General features: G+C 54.5%; 1 protein-coding gene across 1 annotated transcript; it reads right to left on the reverse strand.

The window, feature by feature from the left end:
• Nucleotides 1-237: 237 nt before the first annotated feature.
• PPP5C (protein phosphatase 5 catalytic subunit) lies at nucleotides 238-11,987 on the reverse strand. Its single transcript, XM_088464702.1, has 7 exons — nucleotides 11,831-11,987; nucleotides 9,437-9,579; nucleotides 2,371-2,458; nucleotides 2,227-2,267; nucleotides 1,961-2,139; nucleotides 1,804-1,885; nucleotides 238-671 (listed from the first exon to the last, which is right to left on the reverse strand). The coding sequence occupies exons 1-7, from the start codon at nucleotides 11,970-11,972 to the stop codon at nucleotides 609-611; spliced, it is 738 nt and encodes a 245-aa protein (XP_088320828.1). The 5' UTR covers nucleotides 11,973-11,987; the 3' UTR covers nucleotides 238-608.
• Nucleotides 11,988-12,508: the final 521 nt, after the last annotated feature.

A 12,508-nucleotide genomic window follows, 5' to 3' on the forward strand; every position in this document is an offset into this window, starting at 1 on the left:
AAGGTCTTTGTAGGGTTTCTAGTTCTTTACGATACATTTATTTGTCCTTAGACTTATTAAGCACAGATGCGATCTGTTACCATTAGGAGCATATAGGAGGAGAACTCGTAGAACTGACATTTCATAGTGCGGAATGTGCGACACGAGCAGCCACGTAATAATAACAGCGAGTGATAACCGTCATTAGTATCACAGGGATAACAGGATGCAGGCGATATATAGTAACACTCTCCGTCATCATGTGATCAGTCTTTATTAGAAGTACTTACAGACAGCGCTGGGGGAGGGGACTCCTGCCATGTACAGGGAAGGGGACACACAGGTTATAAGGGGGGGAGGGGTGTATGACCATTGTGCGTTTCTAGCTGAACAACCCCCCGCTCACGCGCACACGCAGTCACACATCGCTCACATACATCCCGGATTACACGCATGTCACACACTCTCCCCCTCATCACTAGTCCTCTTTTACAGTATTAAAAATAGTCCTCATTACATTGTTGCCCTTCTGACTCCAGAAGAAACTGGGGCAAATACTGCGAGAGCCCCATTTACTGTCCACCTGGGGGGCAACTACTTCTAGGGAACCAGCGGCAGATACGTCCTCCTCACATCATCCCCATCTGCAGCAGAGAGTTGGCGTACAGCATCGGCTTCACATTGGGGTGCGGCTGCAAGAGAGGCAGGAGGCACCGTTACACAGCACGACAGAGTCAGGGCCACTACAGGGACGTGGGCTGCGCAGTGGTAGGGGGAACGTCTGCTCTGTTCCACCAGCAGGGGTCACTACGGCACAGAGAGACAAGCAGGGGGGCACCACGGCACAGGGCCAAAAAGCAGGGGGGCACCACGGCACAGGGCCAAAAAGCAGGGGGGCACCACGGCACAGGGCCAAAAAGCAGGGGGGCACCACGGCACAGGGCCAAAAAGCAGGGGGGCACCACGGCACAGGGCCAAAAAGCAGGGGGGCACCACGGCACAGGGCCAAAAAGCAGGGGAGCACTACGGCACAGGGCCAAAAAGCAGGGGGGGGCAATACGGCACAGGGCCAAAAAGCAGGGGGGCAATACGGCACAGGGCCAAAAAGCAGGGGGGCACCACGGAACAGGGCCAAAAGCAGGGGGGCACCACGGAACAGGGCCAAAAGCAGGGGGGCACCACGGAACAGGGCCAAAAGCAGGGGGGCACCACGGAACAGGGCCAAAAGCAGGGGGGCACCACGGAACAGGGCCAAAAAGCAGGGGGGCAATACGGCACAGGGCCAAAAGCAGGGGGGCACCACGGAACAGGGCCAAAAGCAGGGGGGCACCACGGAACAGGGCCAAAAGCAGGGGGGCACCACGGAACAGGGCCAAAAGCAGGGGGGCACCACGGAACAGGGCCAAAAGCAGGGGGACAGAGCCACAAGCAGGGGGCACTACGGCACAGATGCAAGGAAGGGGGCACTACAGAACAGAGACAAGCAGGGGGCACTATGGCACAGAGACGTAAGGAAGGGGGCAATACGGCACAGAGACGCAAGCAGGGGGCACCACATGGCACAGAGACGCAAGCAAGGGGGCACCATGCACGGCACAGACGCAAGCAGGGGGCACTACGGCACAGAGAAACAAGCAAGGGGGCACCACGCACGGCACAGAGAGGCAAGCAAGGGGGCACTAGGGCACAAGCAAGGGGACACTAGGGCACAAGCAAGGGGGGGCACTACAGCACAAGCAAGGGGGGGCACTACGGCACAGAGACACAATAGAAAGTGCACAGGCTGCGGATTAGTGTTTGACATCTGGGACTAGAAAAACTTACCACGGCATCAAACTGGTGGAATTTGGGTTTGAGATCGGAGCCGCTGAGATGTATATAAGCCCCTTTATTGCCCATTTGGTCGCTGAGAGAGGAGAGAGAGGAGTTAGCGACAGTCTGAGGACTGGGGGAGATAATGAGGGGCTCTGACTGGCCTCACCAGTAGTTGGGAGCAGAGAAGACTGTCACACAGTGACCGTTGTGAGTCACTTCATAGCCTTCTGCCTTCACCTCGTGACTGCGGATAATGTAATCGAGACCGTTCTCTTCCAGAAACTTCTGAGTAACATCCGGCCCAAACTGGCAGCTCACACCCCGCTTGCTGGGAGAGCGCCCGTCCTGGAGAGAGACAGAGAGAGATACAGTGGGCACTCATGGAAGGACGGCCAGGAGAGGTGGGGACAGGTTACAGCCAGGTAACTTTACCTGCGGCTGAGGGTCAGACCACAGGAGGTCGCACATTGGTCCTGTAAGAGAAGAGGGTGCGGAGGGCGCTCAGGAACAGACTGCGCTATATAGATACATCCCGTACAGGGAAGGACAATTATACAGATCATTACAGCCAGTTACCGGAGTCTGGCGGCTGGCGGTTCCTTTCAATGCTACGGATCTGATCCAAGGTAACGCCATCCTCGGAGAAGAGGCCCCCGTGCATGATCTAGATGGAAAGAACACAGACTGGTGATATATACGTGACACGGACGTCCCCAGGGCCCACATGGTATAACACAAATACACAATAGTCTATAGGGTGAGACTAGGAAGTCACTGGTTTGGCCATATCACGAGAGAGGACCCCCGGCCATGAGATCCCACCCCCCCATCGTGACTATATAGCAGAGACAGCTCTCCCAGTCCCAACATCGAGAGAGAGGACCCCTGGCCATGAGATCCCACCCCCCACACCGTAACTATATAGCAGAGACAGCTCTTCCAGTCCCACCATCAATGAGAGAGGACCCCTGGCCATGAGATCCCCCCCCCCCCCCACCGTGACTATACAGCAGAGACAGCTCTCCTGGTGCCACTCTCAGTGAGATAGGACCCCCGGCCAGGAAACCCCCAACCCTGACTATATAGCAGAGACAGCTCTCCCGGTGCCACCCTCAGTGAGAGAGGACCCCCGGCCAGGAGACCCCCACCCTGATTATATAGCAGAGACAGCTCTCCCGGTGCCACCCTCAGTGAGAGAGGTCCCCCGGCCAGGAGACCCCCACCCTGATTATATAGCAGAGACAGCTCTCCCGATGCCACCCTCAGTGAGAGAGGACCCCAGGCCAGGAGACCCCCACCCTGACTATATAGCAGAGACAGCTCTCTCGCTGCCACCCTCAGTGAGAGAGGACCCCCGGCCAGGAGACCCCCACCCTGACTATATAGCAGAGACAGCTCTCCCGGTGCCACCCTCAGTGAGATAGGACCCCCGGCCAGGAAACCCCCAACCCTGACTATATAGCAGAGACAGCTCTCCCGATGCCACCCTCAGTGAGAGAGGACCCCCGGCCAGGAGACCCCCACCCTGACTATATAGCAGAGACAGCTCTCCCGGTGCCACCCTCAGTGAGATAGGACCCCCGGCCAGGAAACCCCCAACCCTGACTATATAGCAGAGACAGCTCTCCCGATGCCACCCTCAGTGAGAGAGGACCCCCGGCCAGGAGACCCCCACCCTGACTATATAGCAGAGACAGCTCTCTCGCTGCCACCCTCAGTGAGAGAGGACCCCCGGCCAGGAGACCCCCACCCTGACTATATAGCAGAGACAGCTCTCCTGGTGCCACCCTCAGTGAGAGAGGACCCCTGGACAGGAGACCCCCACCCTGACTATATAGCAGAGACAGCTCTCCCGGTGCCACCCTCAGTGAGAGGACCCCCCGGCTTTGAGACCCCTACATTGAGGTTCCCATACTCTCAGTACATTCCCCATGATGTGTATAGTCATATCTTTTCCCTGTATGACAGAATAACTGTGAATTCACTTCCTTCTATGGCCCCCTGTATCAGTCAGAGGGATCCGGCCTCAGCCGACATTTACATAATCCAGTCTGCTAAAAATAAATCTAGCCGCCTGTTCCCCTGTCGGAGACACCTGTGTTGTTTCAGCCCCATTTCTCCCTACTATGGGGAATGGACCTATCAGCAAGGACCCCCCCTCTCTGGCTGACGTCATATACAATCACTGCTGGAGTTCTGATCGCCATACATTACAGGCGCAGAGATTGTGACATGATGGCGTTCCCTGGGCCTCTGTGCCCGCCAAATTCATTCAATGCACGCAGGACATGGCGGCAATTTCAGCTATGATATTAGGGTGTGGTGGCCGGTAACCGTAAACTGCTGGTAATATTCCTACTCATTATCCAACATGCGTGTGGCAGGTTCTTATATGGTGACACCATGAGATGGATCTCATCTGTGAGGTCTATTCCCCAGTAATTCCGACTCTGTAATATACACAGCACATGTAACAGTACAGGCCGGATACACAGCGGCACATGTAACAGTACAGGCCGGATACACAACGGCACATGTAACAGTACAGGCCGGATACACAGCGGCACATGTAACATTACAGGCCGGATACACAGCGGCACATGTAACATTACAGGCCGGATACACAGCGGCACATGTAACATTACAGGCCGGATACACAGCGGCACATGTAACAGTACAGGCCGGATACACAGCGGCACATGTAACAGTACAGGCCGGATACACGGCAGCACATGTAACATTACAGGCCGGATACACGGCAGCACATGTAACATTACAGGCCGGATACATGGCGGCACATGTAACAGTACAGGCCGGATACACGGCGGCACATGTAACAGTACAGGCCGGATACACAGCACATGTAACACTACAGGCCGGATACACGGCAGCACATGTAACATTACAGGCCGGATACACAGCGGCACATGTAACAGTACAGGCCGGATACACAGCGGCACATGTAACAGTACAGGCCGGATACACAGCGGCACATGTAACAGTACAGGCCGGATACACAGCGGCACATGTAACAGTACAGGCCGGATATACAGCAGCACATGTAACAGTACAGGCTGGATACACAGCACATGTAACATTACAGGCCGGATACACAGCGGCACATGTAACAGTACAGGCCGGATACACAGCGGCACATGTAACAGTACAGGCCGGATACACAGCGGCACATGTAACAGTACAGGCCGGATATACAGCAGCACATGTAACAGTACAGGCTGGATACACAGCACATGTAACATTACAGGCCGGATACACGGCAGCACATGTAACATTACAGGCCGGATACACGGCAGCACATGTAACATTACAGGCCGGATACACGGCAGCACATGTAACAGTACAGGCCGGATACACAGCGGCACATGTAACAGTACAGGCCGGATACACAGCGGCACATGTAACAGTACAGGCCGGATACACAGCGGCACATGTAACAGTACAGGCCGGATATACAGCAGCACATGTAACAGTACAGGCTGGATACACAGCACATGTAACATTACAGGCCGGATACACGGCAGCACATGTAACATTACAGGCCAGATACACGGCAGCACATGTAACATTACAGGCCGGATACACGGCAGCACATGTAACAGTACAGGCCGGATACACAGCACATGTAACAGTACAGGCCGGATACACGGCAGCACATGTACAATGCATAGGAATAATACAGAGCTTCTCATACTCTGCTCATTCTAGCAAAACCTGTAAGTGCCAGAGAGTTGGGCAGAGTTTCCTCTTTTTTCATTCAGAACACACAGGATGAGATGTATCAAGCCTTAGAGAAAGATAAAGTACCAACCAAACAGCTGAGCACTCGGGGAACCAGACCATACATGGTGCAGTGGCCCAGGCAGCTGAGCACTCGGGGAACCAGGCCATACATGGTGCAGTGACCCGGGCAGCTGAGCACTCGGGGAACCAGGCCTTACCTGGTGCAGTGACCCGGGCAGCTGAGCACTCGGGGAACCAGGCCTTACCTGGTGCAGTGACCTGGGCAGCTGAGCACTCGGGGAACCAGGCCTTACCTGGTGCAGTGACCCGGGCAGGTGAGCACTCGGGGAACCAGACCATACCTGGTGCAGTGACCCGGGCAGGTGAGCACTCGGGGAACCAGACCATACATGGTGCAGTGACCCGGGCAGCTGAGCACTCGGGGGAACCAGGCCTTACCTGGTGCAGTGACCCGGGCAGCTGGGCACTCGGGGGAACCAGGCCTTACATGGTGCAGTGACCTGAGAAGCTGAGCACTTGGGGAACCAGGCCTTACATGGTGCAGTGACCCGGGCAGCTGAGCACTCGGGGAACCAGGCCTTACATGGTACAGTGACCCGGGCAGCTGAGCACACAGGGAACCAGGCCATACATGGTGCAGTGACCTGAGAAGCTGAGCACTGAGAAGCTGAGAAGCATGGTGCAGTGACCCGGGCAGGTGAGCACTCGGGGAACCAGGCCTTACATGGTGCAGTGACCCGGGCAGCTGAGCACTCGGGGAACCAGGCCATACATGGTACAGTGACCTAAGAAGCTGAGGACTCGGGGAACCAGGCCTTACATGGTACAGTGGCCCGGGCAGCTGAGCACTCGGGGGAACCAGGCCTTACATGGTGCAGTGACCCGGGCAGCTGAGCACTCGGGGAACCAGGCCTTACATGGTGCAGTGACCCGGGCAGCTGAGCACTCGGGGAACCAGGCCATACATGGTACAGTGGCCTGGGCAGTTGAGCACTCGGGGAAACAGGCCATACATGGTACAGTGACCTAAGAAGCTGAGGACTCGGGGAACCAGGCCTTACATGGTACAGTGGCCCAGGCAGCTGAGCACTCGGGGAACCAGGCCATACACGGCACAGTGGCCCGGGCAGCTGAGCACTCGGGGAACCAGGCCATACATGGTACAGTGGCCCGGGCAGCTGAGCACTCGGGTAACCAGGCCATACATGGTACAGTGACCTAAGAAGCTGAGGACTCGGGGAACCAGGCCTTACATGGTACAGTGGCCCGGGCAGCTGAGCACTCGGGGGAACCAGGCCTTACATGGTGCAGTGACCCGGGCAGCTGAGCACTCGGGGAACCAGGCCTTACATGGTGCAGTGACCCGGGCAGCTGAGCACTCGGGGAACCAGGCCATACATGGTACAGTGGCCTGGGCAGTTGAGCACTCGGGGAAACAGGCCATACATGGTACAGTGACCTAAGAAGCTGAGGACTCGGGGAACCAGGCCTTACATGGTACAGTGGCCCAGGCAGCTGAGCACTCGGGGAACCAGGCCATACACGGTACAGTGGCCCGGGCAGCTGAGCACTCGGGGAACCAGGCCATACATGGTACAGTGGCCCGGGCAGCTGAGCACTCGGGGAACCAGGCCATACATGGTACAGTGACCTAAGAAGCTGAGGACTCGGGGAACCAGACCTTACATGGTGCAGGAACCTGGGCAGCTTAGCACTCGGGGAACCAGGCCTTACATGGTGCAGAAACCTGGGCAAATAAATCAACACTGTATAAATTTCTTGCCGTTCCAGCTAATGTGATCTCTGGTGGTAAATGCATCCTAAACCTATATGACGATAGGGATCAGGAGATCCCCTCTGACTGTTATGCTACAGTGATTAACCGAACAGGGGACAGAAATAAGGTGAGGCCTCATGTGGCAACTGGACCAGGGAGACGCATTAACTATTATGCATGAACACTGCGGCTTTGTAATTGTATTTTGCGTTCATTTCACGCTATATTGTGATATCTGTGGGATGTTCTGTATACCGTACCCGTGGGATGTTCTGTATACCGTGCCCGTGGGATGTTCTGTATACCGTGCCCGTGGGATGTTCTGTATACCGTGCCCGTGGGATGTTCTGTATACCGTGCCCGTGGGATGTTCTGTATACCGTGCCCGTGGGATGTTCTGTATACCGTGCCCGTGGGATGTTCTGTATACCGTGCCCGTGGGATGTTCTGTATACAGTACCTGTGTGATGTTCTGTATACCGTGCCCGTGGGATGTTCTGTATACCGTGCCCGTGGGATGTTCTGTATACCGTGCCCGTGGGATGTTCTGTATACAGTACCTGTGTGATGTTCTGTATACCGTGCCCGTGGGATGTTCTGTATACAGTACCTGTGGGATGTTCTGTATACACTACCTGTGTGATGTTCTGTATACAGTACCTGTGTGATGTTCTGTATACCTGTGTGATGTTCTGTATACCTGTGTGATGTTCTGTATACAGTACCCGTGTGATGTTCTGTATACACTACCCGTGTGATGTTCTGTATACACTACCTGTGTGATGTTCTGTATACACTACCTGTGTGATGTTCTGTATACACTACCTGTGTGATGTTCTGTATACACTACCTGTGTGATGTTCTGTATACACTACCTGTGTGATGTTCTGTATACACTACCTGTGTGATGTTCTGTATACAGTACCCGTGTGATGTTCTGTATACACTACCTGTGTGATGTTCTGTATACACTACCTGTGTGATGTTCTGTATACAGTACCTGTGTGATGTTCTGTATACAGTACCCGTGTGATGTTCTGTATACAGTACCCGTGTGATGTTCTGTATACAGTACCCGTGTGATGTTCTGTATACAGTACCCGTGTGATGTTCTGTATACAGTACCCGTGTGATGTTCTGTACACAGTACCCGTGTGATGTTCTCTATACAGTACCCGTGTGATGTTCTCTATACAGTACCCGTGTGATGTTCTCTATACAGTACCCGTGTGATGTTCTCTATACAGTACCCGTGTGATGTTCTCTATACAGTACCCGTGTGATGTTCTCTATACAGTACCTGTGTGATGTTCTGTATACCTGTGTGATGTTCTGTATACCTGTGTGATGTTCTGTATACCTGTGTGATGTTCTGTATACCTGTGTGATGTTCTGTATACCTGTGTGATGTTCTGTATACCTGTGTGATGTTCTGTATACAGTACCTGTGTGATGTTCTGTATACAGTACCTGTGTGATGTTCTGTATACAGTACCTGTGTGATGTTCTGTATACAGTACCCGTGTGACGTTCTGTATACAGTACCCGTGTGATGTTCTCTATACAGTACCCGTGTGATGTTCTCTATACAGTACCCGTGTGATGTTCTCTATACAGTACCTGTGTGATGTTCTCTATACAGTACCTGTGTGATGTTCTGTATACAGTGCCTGTGTGATGTCCTGTATACAGTACCTGTGTGATGTTCTGTATACCTGTGTGATGTTCTGTATACCTGTGTGATGTTCTGTATACCTGTGTGATGTTCTGTATACCTGTGTGATGTTCTGTATACCTGTGGATGAACCTGATGGAGGAAATGACACAATGCAGAGAATATCCTCCCTGCATCCACATAGATACAGTAAGTGACTATTCTTACGCATGGATTCCTTCGTTCATATATACTATATTCAGGCTGCAGTGTAGCGTGTGCAGGTGGTAAGGAAGGGGGAGATGACAGAACGCCCCCTAATCTCACAAGACACATGTACAGGAGGTGAGCACGTAACCCAGACTCCTCTCGGCAAACGTGTCCCCGTCACATGACGTAACACAGCAAATAGCTATAGTACGAGCTCTGGTCATACGCCCATTACTCACCAGAACGCGCTGATTAACGCACATCGCCAGCGGCAGCCACTGGAAAACCTCACTGAACAGCTGGAACATCTGGGTGGAATATTTGGCTTTCACTTCTCCCTCAAATCCATACATCTGGTTCATGGTGTCCGTCTCGTGGTTACCTAGGAGAACACAAGAGCGTGGGAGCTCAGGAAGCACCACAGTAACACACAATGGGGAGATCAAAGGAATGGAAAGGAGCCGGATATACAGCAGTGACCAAGGGGAACATCAGGGTCACCATGGCGAGGGTCGGCAAGGCAACAGGCGTGCTTGGAAGTGGAAGACGAGCCATAGAGGGCGTACGACCTACCTGGCAGCAAGTGGAAGACGAGCCATAGGGGCGTACAACCTACCTCGCAGCAAGTGGAAGACGAGCCATAGGGGCGTACGACCTACCTGGCAGCAAGTGGAAGACGAGCCATAGGGGCGTACGACCTACCTCGCAGCAAGTGGAAGACGAGCCATACGGGCGTACGACCTACCTCGCAGCAAGTGGAAGACGAGCCATAGGGGCGTACGACCTACCTCGCAGCAAGTGGAAGACGAGCCATAGGGGCGTACGACCTACCTCGCAGCAAGTGTAAGACGAGCCATAGGGGCGTACGACCTACCTCGCAGCAAGTGGAAGACGAGCCATAGGGGCGTACGACCTACCTCGCAGCAAGTGTAAGACGAGCCATAGGGGCGTACGACCTACCACGCAGCAAGTGGAAGACGAGCCATAGGGGCGTACGACCTACCTGGCAGCAAGTGGAAGACGAGCCATAGGGGCGTACGACCTACCTCGCAGCAAGTGTAAGACGAGCCATAGGGGCGTACGACCTACCTCGCAGCAAGTGGAAGACGAGCCATAGGGGCGTACGACCTACCTCGCAGCAAATGGAAGACGAGCCATAGGGGCGTACGACCTACCTCGCAGCAAGTGGAAGACGAGCCATAGGGGCGTACAACCTACCTCGCAGCAAGTGTAAGACGAGCCATAGGGGCGTACGACCTACCTAGCAGCAAGTGGAAGACGAGCCATAGGGGCGTACGACCTACCTCGCAGCAAGTGGAAGACGAGCCATAGGGGCGTACGACCTACCTCGCAGCAAGTGGAAGACGAGCCATAGGGGCGTACGACCTACCTCGCAGCAAGTGGAAGACGAGCCATAGGGGCGTACGACCTACCTCGCAGCAAGTGGAAGACGAGCCATAGGGGCGTACGACCTACCTCGCAGCAAGTGGAAGACGAGCCATAGGGGCGTACGACCTACCTCGCAGCAAGTGTAAGACGAGCCATAGGGGCGTACAACCTACCTCGCAGCAAGTGTAAGACGAGCCATAGGGGCGTACGACCTACCTAGCAGCAAGTGGAAGACGAGCCATAGGGGCGTACGACCTACCTCGCAGCAAGTGGAAGACGAGCCATAGGGGCGTACGACCTACCTCGCAGCAAGTGGAAGACAAGCCATAGGGGCGTACGATCTACCTCGCAGCAAGTGGAAGACGAGCCATAGGGGCGTACGACCTACCTCGCAGCAAGTGGAAGACGCCATAGGGGCGTACGACCTACCTCGCAGCAAGTGGAAGACGAGCCATAGGGGCGTACGACCTACCTAGCAGCAAGTGGAAGACGAGCCATAGGGGCGTACGACCTACCTCGCAGCAAGTGGAAGACGAGCCATAGGGGCGTACGACCTACCTAGCAGCAAGTGTAAGACGAGCCATAGGAGCGTACGACCTACCTCGCAGCAAGTGGAAGACGAGCCATAGGGGCGTACGACCTACCTAGCAGCAAGTGGAAGACGAGCCATAGGGGCGTACGACCTACCTCGCAGCAAGTGGAAGACGAGCCATAGGGGCGTACGACCTACCTCGCAGCAAGTGGAAGACGAGCCATAGGGGCGTACGACCTACCTCGCAGCAAGTGGAAGACGAGCCATAGGGGCGTACGACCTACCTCGCAGCAAGTGTAAGACGAGCCATAGGGGCGTACAACCTACCTCGCAGCAAGTGTAAGACGAGCCATAGGGGCGTACGACCTACCTAGCAGCAAGTGGAAGACGAGCCATAGGGGCGTACGACCTACCTCGCAGCAAGTGGAAGACGAGCCATAGGGGCGTACGACCTATCTCGCAGCAAGTGGAAGACAAGCCATAGGGGCGTACGATCTACCTCGCAGCAAGTGGAAGACGAGCCATAGGGGCGTACGACCTACCTCGCAGCAAGTGGAAGACGCCATAGGGGCGTACGACCTACCTCGCAGCAAGTGGAAGACGAGCCATAGGGGCGTACGACCTACCTAGCAGCAAGTGGAAGACGAGCCATAGGGGCGTACGACCTACCTCGCAGCAAGTGGAAGACGAGCCATAGGGGCGTACGACCTACCTCGCAGCAAGTGGAAGTGCGCAGGATACAGCAGTTTGAAGCCACAAAGCGTCACTATCACTTCTACAGAGAATGAACCACGATCCACAAAGTCACCATTAAATATCTGCAGGGACTCAGGAAAAGTGCCCGGAGGTGGCATGAGAGCAAGTCAGTGGGTGCAAGTGGTGGCATAACGTGTGGGGGCACACTGTAAGCCCCAGTGTATGGGGGTATAATGTAACAGAATATACTAGTCTTCATTCTACCACCCTGCACCTATCACTACCCCGTGCAGTTCCTCTTTCCTATCTGGGGTGTCACTCTGTGCTCTGGTGCTTCTAGTACACTCATCTGATGCAACAAACTGCAGAGATTCAGCAGTCTGTGTGCTAGAAGCATCAGAGCAGAGAGCGACACCCCAGGCAGGATAGAGGAACTGCACGGGGTGCGACAGGTACAGGGTGCTAGAATGTACACTATATACCGTGCAGGGTGCTACAATGAGGACTATATACCGTGCAGGGTGCTACAATGAGGACTATATACCGTGCAGGGTGCTACAATGAGGACTATATACCGTGCAGGGTGCTACAATGAGGACTATATACCGTGCAGGGTGCTACAATGTACACTATATACCGTGCAGGGTGCTACAATGAGGACTATATACCGTGCAGGGTGCTACAATGTACAGTA

The sequence above is a fragment of the Taudactylus pleione genome, unplaced genomic scaffold (genome assembly GCF_031769625.1).
Source record: "Taudactylus pleione unplaced genomic scaffold, aTauple2 ptg001760l, whole genome shotgun sequence".
NCBI classification, from domain to species: domain Eukaryota; kingdom Metazoa; phylum Chordata; class Amphibia; order Anura; family Myobatrachidae; genus Taudactylus; species Taudactylus pleione.